This window comes from Anolis carolinensis, chromosome 1 (genome assembly GCF_035594765.1).
Source record: "Anolis carolinensis isolate JA03-04 chromosome 1, rAnoCar3.1.pri, whole genome shotgun sequence".
Taxonomy (NCBI): domain Eukaryota; kingdom Metazoa; phylum Chordata; class Lepidosauria; order Squamata; family Dactyloidae; genus Anolis; species Anolis carolinensis.
The window spans coordinates 271,272,101-271,293,273 of record NC_085841.1 but is presented as its reverse complement, the minus strand read 5'-3'; the positions used below and the strand labels follow the sequence as shown (position 1 = coordinate 271,293,273).

At 38.2% G+C, this 21,173-nt stretch overlaps 1 protein-coding gene across 13 annotated transcripts in view; it reads right to left on the bottom strand.

Annotated features, from left to right (window-relative positions):
- sox6 (SRY-box transcription factor 6) overlaps positions 1–21,173 on the bottom strand; it is a 524,097-nt gene that overhangs the window by 140,036 nt on the left and 362,888 nt on the right. For all 13 annotated transcript variants that reach the window (XM_016993151.2, XM_008107320.3, XM_062977163.1 and 10 more), the window contains one exon: positions 19,060–19,128. In XM_016993151.2, the coding sequence (XP_016848640.1) occupies positions 19,060–19,128 (69 nt within the window). The remainder of the gene's footprint in view (positions 1–19,059; positions 19,129–21,173) is intronic.

Below are 21,173 nucleotides of genomic sequence, written 5' to 3'. Positions count from 1 at the left end.
GGGTGCTCACCAATGCGTCGTCTTCATCATGGAAAGAAGTGACAAGTGGAGTGCCGCAGGGCTCCGTCCTGGGCCCGGTTCTGTTCAACATCTTTATTAACGACTTAGACGAAGGGTTAGAAGGCACGATCATCAAGTTTGCAGATGACACCAAACTCGGAGGGATAGCTAACACTCCAGAAGACAGGAGCAGAATTCAAAACGATCTTGACAGACTAGAGAGATGGGCCGAAACTAACAAAATGAAGTTCAACAGGGGCAAATGCAAGATACTTCACTTCGGCAGAAAAAATGGAAATCAAAGATACAGAATGGGGGACGCCTGGCTTGACAGCAGTGTGTGCGAAAAAGATCTTGGAGTCCTCGTGGACAACAAGTTAAACATGAGCCTACAATGTGATGCGGCAGCTAAAAAAGCCAATGGGATTTTGGCCTGCATCAATAGGGGAATAACGTCTAGATCCAGGGAAGTCATGCTCCCCCTCTATTCTGCCTTGGTCAGACCACACCTGGAATACTGTGTCCAGTTTTGGGCACCACAGATGAAGGGAGATGCTGACAAGCTGGAAAGCGTCCAGAGGAGGGCAACTAAAATGATTAAGGGTCTGGAGAACAAGCCCTATGAGGAGAGGCTTAAAGAGCTGGGCATGTTTAGCCTGCAGAAGAGAAGGCTGAGAGGAGACATGATAGCCATGTACAAATATGTGAGGGGAAGTCATAGGGAGGAGGGAGCAAGCTTATTTTCTGCTGCCCTGCAGACTAGGACACGGAACAATGGCTTCAAACTACAGGAAAGGAGATTCCACCTGAACATCAGGAAGAACTTCCTCACTGTGAGGGCTGTTCGGCAGTGGAACTCTCTCCCCCGGGCCGTGGTGGAGGCTCCTTCTTTGGAGGCTTTTAAGCAGAGGCTGGATGGCCATCTGTCGGGGGTGCTTTGAATGCAATTTCCTGCTTCTTAGCGGGGGGTTGGACTAGATGGCCCTTGAGGTCTCTTCCAACTCTACTATTCTATGATTCTATGATTCTATGAGAAGGCAAATGGATAATTAGAAAAGAAAGTGGAAAAAGGGAAACCATGCAATGGGGGTAGGAAAATAATCAATTCAATTTTGAAGCAGGGTGTTTTGCTTAAGGGGAAAAAATGATCCCAAGCATTTCACTTATCCTGTGGAATTAAGTCCTCTGTATGTTCAGGCTTAGATTCTGTTACTATGAAATAACCACAACAGAGGGCTGACAACAATGTAGGTGCTTCTGGAGAATAGTTCCCTTGCTCAGTGACTTTGTTGCTGAAATACCAGTTTCTTCATCATGGGATGCTAACTGATCCACCTATGATATTAAAAGCCCAAGTGGCCTAAACAACACAGTGTACCTTCCCCCAGTTCAAGGCAGAGCACCAGCTGTACTCCCCTTCTGGAAAAAAAAGAGCTTGGTTAGAATTATCCATACCAGATTACTACTAAGTGGAGTTGCCTTTGAAAACTATCCAGAAACACCATAATATTTCTGAACCAGTTATCCAGGATGGAGCAGAAACATTGACACTCTGTGTCTAGAAGGATAGCATCATGGATGGCATCCTATATGGTAACTGCTATCAATTGCTACCAAGAGAAGCTAGATTAGCAACCAATAGTAATTGCTCATAGCTTGCATTTCAGTTGGGCAGTAAATCAAATCTGTATTTTAGTTTGAGCTTAAAAAGGACTATCCAAGGTTCTGGATCTATTCAGGGGATATCGCTAAGCAATACAAACATTCCTTTACAATTCAGATTAAAACCCAAAGCAGATTTGGCACAATCAAAATATTTGTGATTGCCTAATTGTTCATACCTCAGACTTGGAAATCTCAACAGGAAGTGAGTTAATATTTTCTTCCTAGGGCATGGCTTCTTCCCTCTCAGCTGCTCTTTGTTGTAGTTGGAAACAATGCTTATCAGTGCTAAATGAGAGCTTTGCTCCTGCACCAAAAAACAGCTGGTAAAGTGAGGCTTATTTGGGTCTATAGTATTAGAGAAAAGAGTTAAACCTTCCCTCCCCATGGACCATTCCTGATTAAATCCTTTATGACATGAAAAATGTTGTATTTTATTACAACTTTCCCAAAAAGACAAGGCATGTAGAATCAAAGAATTTATTTAAAAATGCAATGTCATTCATTCCACAAGCATTCATTCCACAAGCAGTCCTAGCCATGACTGCCTTCCTCACCAAGAATACTTTAAGACAAATGTAAGTTTTAAATTAAGAAAAAAAGAGTGTCTCTAGTCCAACATTTTGTTCTCATAGTAGCCAACCAGTTGCCTATAAAATCTGGGAGCAAGCTCTGAGTCATGTACACTGAGCCCTCTTCTACCAACACAAATAACAGGCAAACACATAACAAGCCACATTCTTCCAAGCACTGAAAGCATGGATTGTTGAAAGCAATTAAATCTATGCTTCACATCTAAAATATTACAAAAAGGCTCTAATTATTTATAAAAAAAAATCTTCATAAAATAAATATAAAAATGTGAACATTCTTTTTTAATGAACATGTTTCAATCAAGAAATATGAAACAGAAATTTAGAAAGAGATTTCTATCTAGTGCAGAGGCAGACGATTAATATTCACAATGTTTTTACGCTTGGAGCATACATAAACCTACTCAGTATAAGCATCAATGAGGTTACAATACCCAGTTATCTGGGGGGGGGGGGGGGCTATAGCTGCCTATACAATGTGTTTTCACCTTTGTCATCTACGCTATAGTTAGGAAAAGTTATAGAAGTAAAAATACAAAATAATAAAAAACACATTCCAAGTACTGTGAGATACTTTTATATCCCACTGATGTCACTGTGCATTAAGCTTTCTACTGAAATAAATGAGACTTGAATATGGCTATTGGCAGCCAGACTTTCCCAAGGAGTTTACGTTCTTATACAAGATACACATACACAGCCTTAAACTGCTTACATTATTTTAGGTTTTTGTTTTGTTTTTCTGTGTTTTGGTATTTATTTAAAACGTCCCTTTTGAAGAATATCTCAATTCCATCAATTTGAATCCATAAACAATTGACTTAATTTAGAGCCAAATCACTTGCAAGGATGTGAAGAGTAGATCACATGTCTTCCTTTCTGAGAAATATGAGGTGTCCCTTTACCAAAAACTCTTTAATGCTAAGTTTCCTAAAATGGAAAAGCTTTACAGACCTGAAATTTGTACATTTCCCAAAGTAAAATAACAACTTTACTTTGGTACTCACAGCCAAGCTAGATTTGGTATTTCTAACAGCCCTATGTTCTTATTTTTCTTTTAAAAACAACTCTCTAATTACATTACAGTTATACAATATGAAGTGTCTCAAAAACAGGAGACAAATTAAAAGCAGATCTCCACTATGGGTTGTATCCATTGTGTCTCTCAGTCTCCACTAAGGGATGGCTTTTGTTGATTCCACCTTCGCTCTGCACTCTGATCCAAAGAATGGTGGGACAGGAGGCGGCACAGATGTGGTGAGAGCTGACAATATCACCTTTCCCCTTGTATTCAAGAAAGCCTTGACAGAATCTGTAAGCTTTCTTTCAGTGGAGAGACATAACTAAATAAGCCTTAAAACTGAGGGGCACCCACAACCCAATAAGCTTATATTTTAACATTTAAAAAATAAAGGTAATCATTTATGCAATTATTGCCTTTTTGATGAAAGTGCCCTTGCAGTTGCTCAGTAGTGGACCAAAAGCATATATTTCATGGCAAGAAAGCACCAAATTTAGTGACATTTCTTTTTCCCAATGTGCTAGGGATCAGTAGCATATTTGTGCTCATTTATTACAATTGTTTTGTTTTTTCGACAATGGCACTGATTGAGGGACCAACATAGTGGGTTTCCATGGCTCAGCAGGGATTCAAACACTAGTCATAGTCCAATGCTCAAACCACTACACCATGCTGACTTTTTGTTTAGTAACAATAAGCTATTGTACTACAATTCCAGCGTCTGTAACTTTGACAGCCTTGAATTTTTGTTAACATGTTTTAAAAGTCTATGCTATAAACCAAGTAAAAATATGATAAGCCGCATTTTCAATGGAACAAGGATGATGTTTTGTTACAGATTGACCACTGCAGTCTGTCTTCTGGCAATCAAACATTCCTGTTACTTCATTTTTTTCCCTTTTCAGGAGGAATATCCAATAATTTTAGCCATGCAAACAAGAGTGAATATGTAAAAGTGCCACGTGGTCCATATGCTTCTGACGTAATTCTTTAACAGGATATGTTGTAATTTCCATGTAATTAATATCTTAGCAGAGCTATAAAGGACTTTTTCTCCCAGAATTGTAACATACATACAGCGCTAAAATTAATATTGAGTCAATCTTTCCATTATTTGCACCTTTTTCCATGGCTTTATATAACTTGGCAATAAAGAAATTATTCAAACCAAAGGAAAAGCCTGATGCCAGCCTTCCAGATCCCAGTTTCAAAACAGTTCTTTTAATTACATTTTTTAAAAAATTTACAGTATATTTACAGTATGGCAATTTGAGCACCCTTTATAATGGAGGGTGTGAAGACGTGCCTCTTCAACTACGGGCAGAGGATGCTCTTGTCATCCCAATCACTGCCACTAATAGATATATGAAGGTCCCTCTTCACAGAGATTAATCTGTGGGATCCTCTTCCTAGAGGTTTTTTCACACTCAGAGGAAAAACTTCTGTTTAACTCTCACCCAGTGTTTTAGAGTCACGGTCTTTCTCTTGAATGAAACAGTAACAAAGTTTATTTTATTGTTGTCTGGCACAGAAGCATGTTGGTTACATTGGAGTTTTGCTTTCTTAGTTGAAAATACAATGTTACAGTACTATTTCCTCTCACACAGTCTTGCAAACACAGCAAAGAACAATTTTACTTTGCAGGGGCAGCACTCAGACTATTCTCAACCTATTATATTAATTATTCCAGCAAATATCTTCTGTTAACACATTCCTTAACCTAGTTTCACTGACCACGACTCACTATCCTGTCCTAACAGATAGCTTTCCCCATCCTAACTGCTTTAGAATGTTCAGCTGCTCTCTCAACTGCCAACTACACTTTTAAACTTTGGCACACGCTCATTTACATATGACCAATCCGGTCACTGCTATGTAAATTAGTTCCTCTCTTGATGTCAGATTCAGAGTGCTACAAAATGGTGGTTCACACATCAACCTTGCAGGGTAAGCTATGTCTTAACTGTTACAACAAGTTCTAAATTTCCCATATAATTACACATTTCTGTACAGAGGTGCTCACAGAACAAGATACTGTTATTATTTGCTCTTAGATCCTCATAGTCCTAAAGTATTCCCCTTACACAAATGCTAAAAGGATTTTTCTTAACAATCTATATATATAAAAGGATAAAGTTGCGGGCGCAGTGACTATAACAACAAAACTAAACATCCCAGAAATACGAAACTTGGCAACACAATGCAAAAGCCTTGCCTCCCAGTTACAACAACACAACCACACCACAAAACCACAATCCGGACCCACAACACTCACAACAACACATCATGACTATAACAACACAACTAAACGCCCTAAAAATACAAAACTTGGCAACACAACGCAAAAGCCTTGCCTCCCAGTTGTAACAACACAATCACACCACAAAACCACACTGGACCCACAAAACTCACAACAACGCATCGTGACTATAACAATACAACTAAACACCCCAGAAATACGAAACTTCGCGACACAATGCAAAAGCTTTCCCTCCTGGTTGTAACAACACAACCACACCACAAAACCACAATCCGGACCCATAAAACTCACAACAATGCATCGTGACTATAACAACACAACTAAACGCCCCAGAAATACGAAACTTGGCACACAACTAAATGCCCCAGAAATACAAAACTTGACAACACAACGCAAAAGCCTTGCCTCCCAGTTGTAAGAACACAACCACACCACAAAACCACAATCCGGACCCAGAAAACTCACAACAACGCATTGTGACTATAACAACACAACTAAACTGGATGGCCATCTGTCTGAGAAGTTTGGGTGGGTTCTTCCTCCATGACAAAAAGAAAGAAAGGGGTTGGACTGGATGCTAACTACAAATTCCAGCACCCCATGGCATGGAGTCCATGCATTTCAATTAGAGGCCTCTTCCTTCTCCCTTTCCCTGCCATCCAACCCATTGACCCAGTTCCATGGCTCCACAAGCAGAAAAGGCTGGGACGGATAGAACAAAGGAAGGAGAGAGGGAAGGGAAGCAAAGGAACGCCAAGTACAAGAGCCCTCCCTCTCTGCCCGGAAGGCCAAGAGCAAAAGGGAGAGAAAGACCATTGATCCGGTTATATTTACCCTACTTTCTGACCAGTGTGTTCTTATCAGCGAGCTCAGGATCGGAGGAGAGAAAGGGAACAGCATAGGAATAAAGGAAACAAGGAGAGCACCCACTCTATCTATCCATCCACTCATCTATCCATCCACTCACCCACTAATAATAAACACCTACACAGGCAAGAATCAGCCATGCACTGAGTCTACAAGGCCATTCAGTGCTCATCCACCCTCCCAATCCCTACATTCACACTTGGCCTCCAAAAAAACAATTACAATAATAACGATGACAACAACAACAATAAGAATCTACACCATCACAGGCAAGAAGCAGCCAGGCACTGAGGCTGAGAGGCCAATCAGTGCTACACTGGGCCTCCAAAAAACAATACAGTACCATCTAACTTATCCAGCCTTCATGACCACTACAACAACAACAATAATAAACACCTACACAGGCAAAACAAAAAAAACTATTGTACCACAATAAGATGTAAACCGCACTCAGCAGAATCAGACATCACGATTAACAACAAACAAAACACAACAGGGATCTCAAGCAATTATCAATCAACACAAAAATTGAAGAAGGTAACAGACTTCAAATACTACTACTAATGTGAGTATATAGAAGGGTGGAGGTCACAGCATAAATACAACCTAATGTAGACTGACCAACACCACCAGACTAAGCCACAGCAAAGCGTGGCCGGGCACAGCTAGTAAATAAATAAAAGACAATGTCATATCATGGTCTGTTCTGACAGTAAATTGTCCCAGAACATTATATGGATGGGAAAATATGGGTAGCCCTACAGTTTTAATTATGTATTACTCCCCACCTCTATCCTCAAAAAGGTAGAAGTGAACTAAGAGATATGGCTTTCACAGAAAGACTGTATCTCAGTGGCTTTTGTAGGATTGTCCTCTCTGTGCTCTTCTTCTGTCGACAGGAAATGATCTTATTGTCATTTATGTTGTAAAGTTGCCTGGGATCCCTTATCAGGGATCTGTGACTGTTTCTTCTGGCTGGTGTGGGCAGAAGGTCGTCGCCCTTGCTCACGCAATGAACAAATGAATGAAAAGGGGTAACAGAAGGAAACTGGGAGGAAATGTATGAGAACCACTTTCAGTATCACCCTGGATTTTAGTCTGGGATGAAGCACCACCAAAACAAGTTCATAGTCTTCTGGTGGCATAGTGAAACTTTCAGAGAACCCTACAAAAGAGAATATATACTATTGTTTATGTCAGTGTATATGCAGGGTGTTGCACTTTGATGCTGAGAAGTTTTTCGCGTGGTCCTTGACCTTCCATACTGTCTACACTGCCCTTTTTCTGATTAGCTGGAAACTTTCAGTTGCGGCAATTCCCTTTCAATAAGCCTCTACAACAGTGGTTCTCAATCTGGGGTCCCCAGATGTTTTTGGCCTACAACTCCCAGAAATCCCAATCAGTTTACCAACTGTTAGGATTTCAGGGAGTTGAAGGCCAAAAACAACTGGGGACCCCAGGTTGAGAACCACTGCTCTACAATGTTTAACATGAAAAGAAAGTATTACTAAAAACTAGGAGCCAGTTCATGTATTTGTAGAGGGGTGGGGGCAATTCCTGCAAGGTCCTTCAAGGAGCCCTGGAAGAGAAAAATGGGCTCCAAACCTACCAGAGTTACCAATTGAGCATGGGACCAAGAAGTCACCATCTAATACTATCATCCTTCCATTTAGCAGTTTTACAATGTTTTATTCACACACAACTGGAGTCTACTCAGTGACAGATATCTAAAATTAAGCTTTTTTTAATGGAGGCTAATTATAAGTCTAGTGACACAAATGAACATACACAAGAAAGTCAACAGCAAAGAAAAGTCACCAATTCGTGACTTCCTGTTCTTACATATGGATATGAAGTCATCTTCAGTGTTTTTTGAGAAAGAATTCATGGTGCCCAGAAAAAAAATTTCAACAAAAGTATACAATTGGAAGCTAGCATTATCTATGTAGATAGAATTCCTTTGTGTTACTGTACAGTATGACACAAGTGGATAACAAAAATATGGATGCAAGACAACCCTATATTTTGACTATACTAGGGCTGAAAACATACTATATAATAGCATTGGATAGCCTAGACAGGTCAACAAACATTTCCAAAATATTTTTGAGTGTGCATAAGTGAAACTGTGGATATGGTGTTCATGGATAAGGTCACACCATTTATGGTTTCTTTATAAACTAGATCATTGCGTTCTGGGTTCATATTTTATTTTTTTACACTGAATGACTACAGATCTCAGTTTAGCATTTTATGTAAGTATAGGAATTTTGACATGGTGATGTCAATGCATCCCTCTGGAATGAAAAAGATATTCTACTGTGCTTTATCATGTGCCTCACAGTATATCATTTTTTATTTCCCATCCCTCAACTGTGGTATGCACACTGTTTAACTTCTTAAAATCTCAATGTAGACATAATTTACACAAGCTGGACAAATGCCTGATTTACAAAAGATATTCTATACAAGATTTATAGGAAAGACTTTGTTCTTTTAAACAAATCAGACTGTTAAGAGCAACTGAACCAAGTACATCAACCCTACCATAGAATTTCATTGTTGCTCTTAACAGTCTGATAAATCGTCAAATATTGTGTCCTAAATTTCTTTTTTAAAGTAACTGTTTTGTATGAATAACATTGAAAAAGTATGTTTAAATGTTTATAACAGAGGCATAACAACAACCACATTTTCGCTTAACAACTGATTGTCCAGAACAGAGATTAATTGATTTTGTGTCCAAAAGAATGCCAAATGGGAAAAGTTTCAGAGTCTTCACTTTCATAGAATCAAAACATGGAAAGAGACATTGATGTAATTCAATAATATAGTTCCCTGCTTTTTTAATCAGTAATCATCAATATCATTATGATTTCTATAGAAAGTTTCAAGAAAGGTAAATCACATGTTGGTAATGAATCTCAAGACTTCTCTTTACCTTCCTGTTTGCTTAAATGTGAGCTGAAATCCTCCAGCTTCTAGTCAAGGTAAATAATAATTTACAATTGCATCCATATGTATAAATTGTTTCCTCAAAGCATGAATTGTCCACAGACTAGTACTCCAAACCATAATATGATGCTGACTTGCATTCTGGCAGTAGAGTGAAAACTGGTTTAAATCAATCATAGTTTGTCACACATTCAGATACAATGCTAAATTAACTTTTGCAGAAATTCTCAATATTTTATTTTTGCACTATGGCTCATGTGTGCCTATCTCTGAATGGATAAATTACATTTTATTATTAAGCCAGAGAAAATCTAAAATTCCAAATACATTTTTCTTCTAATGTTTAGGTGTTTGTTTGAGTGGCTATCAGCCCACATCTTTACCATGTATACATGGTAGAGGAGTGGGCTGATAATCATTCAGCCTGTCCCCAGTGATACATGAATACAGTCATGTGTGAGTAGAGTTCTGATTCACCTATGGCCTGAATGTTGTGCACATTGTGCTCTCAGTAGCTGGGACATTTCCTGCCAGTCCTTAAAGAACTAATGCCATCTCCGGCAGTCTTAATTCCCACTCAGGACCTCAACAGATGGGGGTGAATTCAGCGTCCTAGTATGCTTTCACCCCATCTAGAGGACAGAGCCCCAAGTCAGCTATCACACAACCTGGGGCAATTCAACCATTAGGCAAATTATGCGGTTGCCTATGGCGTCATCCCCTGGGGATCCCCCTCAAAGTGCCCCTAATGAGCAGCTTCTTTTTTGTCTTTTTTCCCCCTCTCCACTGGGAGGGGGCACACCCTCTGGGCGCACCTCACCTTCCCACTCCTGTGTGCACGCATGCGTGCATGCATGTGCGCACACACCCCGCCTCCTCCTCCCAGGCCTGTGGCCTGGCCAGCCTCCGAGGCCTCTCGCCGGCCTCCCGCCAGCCTCCGAGGCCTCGCGCCGGCCTCCGAGGCCTTGCGCTGGCCTCCGCAGCCACCCGCAGCCTGGCCTGCCTTTGCCTCCTCGAGACCAGGTCTCTAGGCTGCCTGGCCATGTTCCAGAAGCTTTTTCTCCTGATGGTTAACCCCACCTATGGCAGGCATCCTCATAGGTTGTGAGGTCTGTTGGAATTGAGGTAAGTGAGGTTACATATCTGAACCTGAATATACTGTATAAGACTTCATTATTTTTATATTGTTATTATTATTATTATTATTATTATTATTATTATTATTATTATTATTATTATTATTATGCCCAGGGTGGAAGAAAGGAAGAACTCTTGTCTGCTGGAGACAGGTGTGGATTTTGCCATTGACCACCTTGATTAGCATGTAATGGCCTTGCAGCTTCAAAACCTGGTTGCTTCCTCTCTGGGGGCATCCTTGGTTGGGAGGTGTTAGCTGGCCCTAATTGCTTCCTGTCTGGATTTCCCCTGTTTTCATAGTGTTGTTCTTTCTTTACTGTCCTGATTTTACAGTTTTTTTTAAATACCGGGGGGCCAGATTCCCTTTCGGTGGCCTTTTAATTCCAATGGATTCCTAAGGACCCTCAGGGTTCTTCCACACAGCTATATAACCCAGAATATCAAAGCAGAATAACCCACAATATCTGCTTTGAACTGGGTTATCTGAGTCCACACTGCCCTATATCTCAGTTCAATGTTTGGTGCTAAACTCGCAAATATAGTAATTCCTACATAACATTACCATGTATTGAACAGCTTTTTTTGTCAATTTGTTGTAAAACATGATATTTTTGTACTTAATTTGTAAAATCATAATGTAATTTGACATTTAATAGGCTTTTCTTTAATCCCTCCTTATTATCCAACATTTTCGCTAATCCAACGCTTTTATTTTTCAGTGATTGGTTTGGGGGGGGGGCAAAATTCTGTTCGCTTACACTTGAAAATTACTTTGGGCCGGCCCTGTACACAACATCACCCCACTGCTCACTCTTTCCTCCCGGATGCCAAGTAAAGCGGGATTCTTCGCCTGGCCTTTATGATGAGGCTATGAGAAGAACACGAAGTCTAGGTTTTTATGACAGTTAGGTCCTTTGCCAAGAACTGAGTATATTCAAACATAACACTGAAACATAGTTTAACATTAAAAGTGTTTGTCTCATTCTCTCCACACTCTCTTACTTTCCCTCTCTTCTTTTAATAAAGCCACAAGGAAATTTGAATCTTCTGTTTTGGATTAGCAACAGCCCAGACATGACTTTCCTTGAATTGGTTCTCTTCAAATACCACAACTTACATCTCCCATTCCCATAACTATGGTCATGCTGAGTGGATTGATGATATTTGCAGATCACATCATCAAGAAGACACTGGGTTTCCAAAGGCTGGTGTGCCAACCCTAAGTCCTATTGATCTTAATTATGGTTAGTGAAAAGGAACTACTTTTATGAATTGTGATTTGAAGTTGGCTTGTTTCCACTAACCACAGTTAACATTAAACACAGTTTGCTGGGTCTAAGTGACACCATGTGGTTAATGAAATCAAAAACGTCTGAACACCAGGGGGAGTTGTGACTGGGAAGTGGACGAGCTCAGGAAGAGGGCATGCCATTTCTGCAACACTAAACAGTGTTGTAAATTTATAGTTAAACTAAACTTTGTCTGAGAAATCTGTGGTTGGGGGAACATTTCTGTTTCTGGTATTGGATTCATTGGGAACATAGATGGCAAAAAATAAATTTTAAACAGGTACATTATAAAATAAAATTATCCAACAACAATTAAGTGTGTGTGTGTGCGTGCGTGTGTACACGCACACTAACACCACTGTAGAGTTCCAAGCTGTTGATTATCCAGATACAATTAAAATTAAATTTCCCAATACTTTTCCCACTTTCTTTAGGAATTGCAATACTTTCTCTGAACATCTCTTTTTTTAAACCCTATAAATGTCCTCACTGTTCTACAACCTTGTTTAATAAGAACATGTGACCATCTATCTATACATTTGTCTTATAAAGCAAAATGTTTTTGTAAAATTAAAATTACTTTGACTCCTCTGTCTCCTGTCAAAGTTCACCCTGTTTAGCTAACTAGGTGCCTTATTGCTACATTTCAAAAAGTATACCACAATATATACTCTGAGCATTTAGAGAGTTGAGCTGACATTTTTTTAAATGATGTGGCCGCATTTTATCATTTTTGTCTAAATACCTGAATCTCCAAAAGGAAACTTTGACCTTTGATATCATCACATTCCTGTGTTGCTTGTATACATGGCAATCGCCATAAATCAGGAATGTTTAAACACTACACTAACATTTTATTCACTATATCCTGGAAAGAATACTGAAGAAGAAAAAATTATTACTCAAGCTCAAGTACTGCACAATTAATGATCAAAGAAATATTCCATGCTCATAAAACTTACAGGAAGCAAAAAGCCAAGAACTGACATTGTTTCAACATCTTATTAAAGGATGTGTCTTACTATAATCCTGAAAGACTATCCATGACAGTCTACTGCCAAAGGCAAAACCTCAAGATACCACTTCCAATTCCTCCTAATTTTCTCAGAATACTTTACTTCTGTTAATTAAAAAAATACAACTAGTTAGTCAATTATAATTATAAACACAATGAGTGCTAGCATGACAACATGCTGTTCAGTCAGGCATGTTATGACATAAATCCTACAAATAATAATTTATACTTTATATAAACTAGCAGTTGTATGATCAGATGTGGATTGCTTATAAACCTACAAGTCTCAGTTTACTATTAGAAAAGATATTGCCTGAAATTTAGCCTCTTTTTGATGTAGCAAAAAGTTTATGGATAGAATTTTTAATTCTCATTTTTCCAAATGTGGGTTCACTCAATTTTCTCAACTGCAAACAATATTTTGTAATTTTTCGAATTTACATTTTTTTTGCAAAATTATTCTTGATAGCTACACTTCTGTAAGCATTTCTTTGTAATATAATATTCTGTTTTCCATCAATACAAATATTGTTTTAGTTTCCATATAACAGGGAGTGATTAGAGTTTACTAAATTTACCAGTGTCCATGATGGCTGAAGAATCTGGAAGTTATATTTTTTTGAAAATAACTTAAGTAATCTTTGTAAATAGTGGCCATTAATTAATAGGTGGAAGTAAAAAAATGTATACTTGAATTATCACTAGGATTAAGACAAACACATTTGATTCTAACCATTTACAACTAAACTTGTGCATATCACCTAAGCCCACGTCTTCATCAGAGCCATCACAAAAAAGGTTCTGTTTCTTATGCTGCGAATGCGAGGTGGACCTCTGTACCATGAGAAACAGTCTTGCAAGGGATACTGCATCCATGCCCACAAATGGCATACAGAATACAGGCAGTCACCAGGTTACAAGCATCTGATTTACAAATGACTCTTAGTTACAATTGAGGATGAGATAACAGGAAGTGAGAGAAATCTACCCTTCGGAAGAAAAATTCACTCCTGAAAGAGTTATCATGGCGAAAAGGTGTCTTAACTGAAACTTTATCACCAATCTTTATTTCCACAACAAGCCAAAATGTTCAAAATCCCATTATCACAGGGACAGAAAGTGGGGTGAAGTCTTCTGAACAGGGGCACAGACAGCAAATCAAAGTCCACAGGGAATGTTAATTCTTCTCTATGCTATCCAAAGCTTATATATATAAATATATATGGCGGGAATTACACTTAAAATGTACCTGTTCTGACTTACAAACAAATTCAACTTAAGAACAAACCTATAGGACCTAACTGTTCAAGGAAAATAATTGTGCAACAAAGGTCCTATCTACACTGCCATTATAATCTAGATTTGACCGGAGTATATGACAGTATAGACTCATATAATCCAATTGAATGCAGTTCAATCTGCATTATATGAGTCTACATTGACCATATAATGCTGTTCAAATTGCTTTGACGCTTGCTTTGACTGTTTGAATCTTGTTTCTCAATACCAGGGAATGAAATTAGCAATCCACGGTTGAATTTACTGAGTTGGATAAAGTTTGTATACATTTAACTGTATTCTGTGGAGACAACAGTGGGTTTACCTACTCTTCTTATCTGGAAAACATTCAAAGCAAGCATTAAGTATATTTATCATAACTTTTAAAAGCTAATTAAATTAGATAAAAGAAATAATTAGATTTGCATTTTCTCTTTTTTCTCCCCTAAGTTCCAAAGAAGATCACAGCAGCATGCCCATGGGCAATGAAAAACAGCACACAGTGGTAGAAATATAAAAGGAAAAGATGGGTTTCAGGTTTTTTTTTGTTTTTTGTTTCCCTAGCTAATTCATGATTGAAGATACAATTAGAAAAATATTTCGAAGGCTTACTAAAGTTGAGGGCTATTCTTAGATTCTGAGCTTTGCTTACAAGCCTTGTTTTTGTTCTTTCAAGAGATCCTCTGATCAATGAAGCATGCCAATAGATGTCTCAAATTCCTTTCAACAACTTTATTTGACTCAGTTCAGAGCTTGTTGAAAAGGATCCATTTCGTGATCAATAACAACAACAAAAATGGTAGGGGGGTGATTCCCCTGTGCCAGAACAGTAGGACTATAATTGCTTTTTGCTTGTCTGTGCTAAATGCAGGTTACAAACTAAGGGAGAGGACCTAAGCAAGAAGAGCAGCAGCCCCTGTGAGCTGCATTCCAGACATTGCATCTTCAGCAAACTTCTACCACATTTCTGTTTCCAGAAGGCAATAAATGAAGGGCCCAGCTCTTAAATAGGAGGTCAATTAGATACTTAATAATAACCCATATCTTTTAAATATATTCCTACCATTATTATCCAAGCAAAAAAATTAATTAACCAGGTTGCGGGGGCCATGAAGGCTAATGTAGAATGTAATTATTCCTGATCCTTAGACATGCACTCCACGTAAAGAGATAGTCCTTATTCAGCTCACCAGGTACCTCAATTGTCAGTAGTTAATCACAGATAAGGAAAGGGATGTGTTAGTTCAGCCTCTTAAGTTTTAAGTACAACACAAATTATTCACACTCAAGGACAGTTAAACAGTTGTCATTTTTCATATTACCGCCCCTTTGTTTACTGTTACACTCTCTCATTTTAATAAAATGAAACCATGCAAGTCTGTTGATATTAAACTACACAGCACAAAAGCCACTTCCTAGAGGCAGAAAGACATATTTGTGAAAACAAATGCTAGAATAAAATTAAAAGGGGAAAAAATCCAAATTTCAATCAGTAAAAATCACAAACTCAAGTGAAATTAAGGGTCTTTTTAAAGGATTGGACTTATGTCTTAAAAGTATTAATGACATGTTAAAATGTTTGAAATAATTAAAACAAGAAAATACAGGTGTATCATTTGGTTTTTGATTTAGGATCCATTTCATTTTCTTTAACTATTTAGAGAGCTAAAGAAACAATAGCTGATTCACATATACCCGTTATTTCACAATGGCACACACATTTTGCAAGCTGTCAAGTAAGAGTGTGCTGTCTCAAGATACTTTTGGCACCAATTCTTTTCCTTTAATCTGCAGTGCAGGAAAAATAGTAAAACTCTACGCAGCATGCAGTATCAGACTTTGGCTCAGCAAGATATGAAACACAACTAATTACATGCGATAGGTCTGGATCTTACAGACAAATGGCTATCTCATCGTTAAGTAATTAAGCACTCAATTCTGTATACTACATAGGATAGAAAGCATTTCCTCATACCACAGTTATTCAAGTGAATTGCCTGATCTTCTAAAAATGCTTTTTTGAATATGGAGAGGGGGACAAATACACCCATCACTGAACTTTTTTCATTCCTTCAATGCAAGAAATTATGACACCGTGTAAGCTTACTACTTGCAACTGAATACATCCCCTATGCTCCAGAATTCAAAAAACCTCCAAAATCCAAAACAATGCATGTTGGTAGCTATGATAGTGACATCTTTGCTTTCTAATGATTCAATGTATATACATTTTGCTTCCTGCACAAAATTATTAAAAGTTCGTGAATAAAACTGCCTTCAAGCTAAGGTGTATGTCAAACATAAATGAATTTCATGTTTAGACTTGGGTCCAATCTCCAATATATCTCAATATGTACATATATGCAAATACAGGTATTCCGAAATCCAAAACACTTCTGGTCTCAAGTACTTCAGACAAGGCATACTCAGCCTGTATTACCTTTGTCACTACCATCTGTCAAAATGATGCCTGACAAAAGAATCCATCTCTGTCTATGTAATAATAAAATGTTGTCCTGGCATTTGTTCACATAGGTTACAGCAATGAGAACACCTAAGTGGAATACTTTTATTTTATTTCTCCTCCTGAAAAGAAAAATGAAAAATTACAACCACCCATATTTATTTGTTACAAACTATTAAATACTAATCACCTTAATCTCTGAAATAGGGTAGATAATTAAATATCTATATACATTATATAAACAGACTAAAGCTGGTGGCTTCTAAAATAATCTTAACTCCTTTGCTTTACAACACTGTGCCCTTTTTGAGACTTGTTTGCATGCTTCATATGGCACTGGCTCAGCAGCTCCAACAGCAGCCAAGACAATTCCTTGCAAGATGCTCCAGGAGAAGATGAAAAGCCCACCAGAATCCTGGCAAACACGCTACAGAAGAGACATGCTTAACCTGCCTGAAATGCTTTAATGAATTTCCCCAATGCACACAAGAGAGAGAAGCAATCCACAGAAGTGTCTCACACTAAACAGGCCCTTAACAACTGGATTGGCACGAAATGACAAAATGTTCAGCAGTGGCTGAACTCCAGAACTTAGCAAAAAACACATGGACACAACAAGATGGATTTGAGGCTACTTAGATGTTTTTGGGAAGAAGAACTGCCACTTGATCTCAGTGACATGCTTGTTAACCTATGCTTGAAGAACAGAATGAAAGGCAAGGAAAGGGCTAGTTTTATGAAAATAGAACTGAGAAAAGCAAACTCAGGACCATATTTGATATTTCACTAGCCTGGGACAACAGGAAAAAACTATTCTTGACCCCACTGAGAAGTGGAAGCTATATGGTACTGTCAATAGCAAGCATGCAAATGGTTAATAAATCTCTACTTTCAGTCAATCACCTCTTTACGACTAAAAACAAATTCCTGTGAAGAAAGATTTTTATCTTTCTGCAATAAATGAGTTTGATAAATACATGTGAGTTGACCTCATGCATAGGTCAAGGGCAGGTTTAGGGGCCAAAATTATGGATACATTGAGGATCATTCCACAAAGAGGGGAAAGTGTCAGGGCTGCCTCAGGAGGCCATCCATCCCTGACTGCTGCTACTGCCATTTCCCTACCCAGACAAAAAGGTCAAAAGAGACATGACAGCAAAGAGAGTGGAGGGAGGTGGTGCTTCTTTTAGGTTCTTCCAGGATGGACTAAACTCTAACCTTTTACGATTTCACTCAAAGAAGGTATGGTTCTTAGATTTTTGTCCACACAATCACATTTCCTAACTAGTCACAAGAAACCCTAAAAATTATGGTGCCACATAATATCTCTAAAATTGTAGATACTAGGCATGTGTGATCTATTAAAAATGGTTCAATACTCACTTCAAAAGTAGGGGGTGCTGGTGCTTCATTTCTAAAATCATTTCTGAATTTTGAAGCAAAAAATCAAAACTTTACAAAAATTCGGAATATTCATATGTACCTCGTTAATGGCGGACGCACAGGATAGCCAGGAGAGAAAACGCTCTAGGCTTGGTTTCTATGGGGCTCTTAAACCCCAATGCTAGCCAGGAGATTGGTTAAATTAAAACACTTTCTCATATATCTGAAGGTTATCCAAAGGTATTCTGAGGCATGGGCGCCAACTCTTTGAATTGGAAGGTTAAATTTGAAGCACCAAACCACCTCAGAACCCCGTTCGGAACCCAAAATAGATACAATTTTATTGCAATTAACAACGATTCTGATAAATACGCCCATGCCTAGTTGATACCATTGCTGAGCTGGCAGTTTGATGTTGCAACTTTTCATATCATAATCTTTAGAGAAGGGAGGGAAAGAGGATTGAGGATTTAGGAGAGGAGAAGTCCCAGGCATATGTAATACAAATGGGGAAGGGGCAGTTACTGCTAAACCATGGGACCAAGACTTTAAAAAAGATTTTTCAGATAGCCATCAAACTCCCCTTCACCCTCAATTTCAAATCAGAAAAAAAATCTTTCTCATGGGACTCTCCCTCTCTCTCTCGCTCACCATCACAATGGTTCAATACACTAACAAAATGTTTGTATAAACAACTAAATGGAACTAAGTTAGGTATGTATGAAAAGATACCATTCTCTTCCCTTAAATTTTTTTGACTTCTGTTAATAACATTACTATACCTATGAGGAGGATTTAAAAATATAAGAACTACAAAGAACAAGGCAAGTACTATCAAACTGTGTTACTACAATACATTTCTGCTCACAAAAGATTTGGTGGTTGTTAAGTCAAAATATCTATAAATTGGAAGAATTAAACTAACACATGTCTTTCAAACAAAACCTATTTATTAGGGAGGCAGCTACTACCAAAATATTTTTATGCTTTTGTTTTACTTATTAAGGCAAACAGTTTTCCTCAAAATGGAAACTTTGAAGGTTTGGGAGAGTAAAAGAAATTTTATTTTTAAAAATATCCCTTTCTCTAAATGCAATTTAAGCATAATCAAAAGAGGGCAATAAAGCACACTGACCTGAATTTGCTGCTGCAGTAGATTGATTTTGTGCTGCTGTTGCAAAAGTTGCTGCTGTTGTCTTGCAATCTATTAGAAATAATTTTTTCATTAAATTAAAAAAATAAATGTAAAATTTTCAATACTATTGAGAGAAAACAAGTCATTACTTATTCCCAATAATAATTTCCAAGATTTTTCTTCTTGGTTTCATTGAACCTCACTCATCCATAAGACAACTAAAGGATAGAAAGAAGGTTTGTATGTTTTCATCAACTAGTCTATTTTTTAAATCTGTGAACTAAATCCAATTTGTCCTTGCAACTACAGTAAACCCAGTGGTTCATCATAATTTAAACCCCATTGAGTCAATATGACTACTCTATTTGGAATGGAGGCCTTAAAAGGACCTAGCAGTGCTATGGCTGGCAATCTTCCCTATTCCAACCCCATCTACACTACCATATGATTATCAATATAGGCTCACATAATGCAGTTTAACTGCATTGACCTGCATGAGTCTACACTGATCATACAGTGGCGTTTCAAACTGCATTATATGGCAATGTAGATAGGGCCTGTGTTCCAAGTATGAATGCTAAACTTGAGCCTTCCATAATGGGCCGTTTTCCAGATATTACTCCCAGTCTTCCAAGTCAGTAAATTGAGCTGAGTATGCACAAAAGGTTCTCCTTTTCAGAAGTGAGTTTTATGGGCACTCAGAGTAAGGTCACCTCAACAATTATTTTGAATCTTCTTCCCCAAGAAACTCATATAACCTCCATGCTTTTTTCTTGCATTCTAATTGGATTACTTGCACCACTAATTATTGTACTGGTTATTTTGTAATATATATTTTTCTTTTATTACTTAGTGCTTCATATATTTTAGCCTGGAGCCAACACTGTACCAACACCCAACTGTTTACATGGTGATGTTTTTCCCGTTTTTCCAACTGTTTACAGGGTGGTGTTTTACAGGATTTGCCAGTCATCTGGAGGAAGTTTTGGCAACCAGTTGATGCCAAGAAGGCAAGATTGTCCTCTCCCACCTCCACTGATGAGAATAGTTCTATCAAAGGAATGGCCCTGTTGGATATTGTCCTTTGAACAGAAAAGTATTCTGCCAAATGATTTTCACAATAATACCTACAGTTACCTGCCTTCCTGTGTTCAATTGGGAGGTCTACAGCAGGCCTGAATACAAGCAGAAGCCTCCCTAGAGAATCATAGAGTTGGAAGAGACCACAAGGGCCATCCAGTACATCTCCTACCATGCAGACAGAACATGAATGGGAACCTTAGTACTGAGGAATACAGATCATGGTACACATTCTTTTCTCATCAAGTGAATGTTTGAAAGAGCTAGTTGCAGATATCTTTGGTCAATGTGGATGGCGAATTAAGGAGTCGAGGGTACAAGGAGGGTATGACAGGCCCGGGCTGTGGCGCAGGCGGGAGAGCAAGCCAGTGCAATTAACTGCAATGAATCACTCTGACCAGGAGGTCATGAGTTCGAGCCCCGCTCGGAGCCTATGTTTGTTTGTCTTTGTTCTATGTTAAAAGGCATTGAATGTTTGCCTATATGTGTAATGTGATCCGCCTTGAGTCCCCTTCGGGGTGAGAAGGGCAGAATATAAATGCTATAAATAAATAAATAAATAAATAAATAAATAAATAAATAAATGATTGAAGACAATGGGGCTGGTGTATGGAATCTTGTATCTCATATTTAAGTTACTCTGCCCTATTTTATCATAATGCTAGAATATGTCTGATATCTTCAGCCTCATAAAGGAAAGCAAAACAACATTAGTTTCATCATCATTGCTCCTAATAGCAATTATTTCACAAAATTTCAGTTATGGCCAGAGGGGGGAAAAAGAAAATGCTGAAGTTACAAAAAAATCAACAACAACAAACCCCAGCTTTAATTATGTAACAGGAATATATTAGAATCAACTATCTATATGTAGAAGCACAAAGCACAGCTCCTCCAGGGTTCTCTGATGTGTATGAAAAATGTAAGTGGAATCTACTGTTCTGAGTATGTGGTTTTCAATCCTTCTCAAGTATCAGTTTCTGTGCTACTGCCAAAGGATAAAGTTTCACTGCAAAAGCGTGATGGGAAAGTGA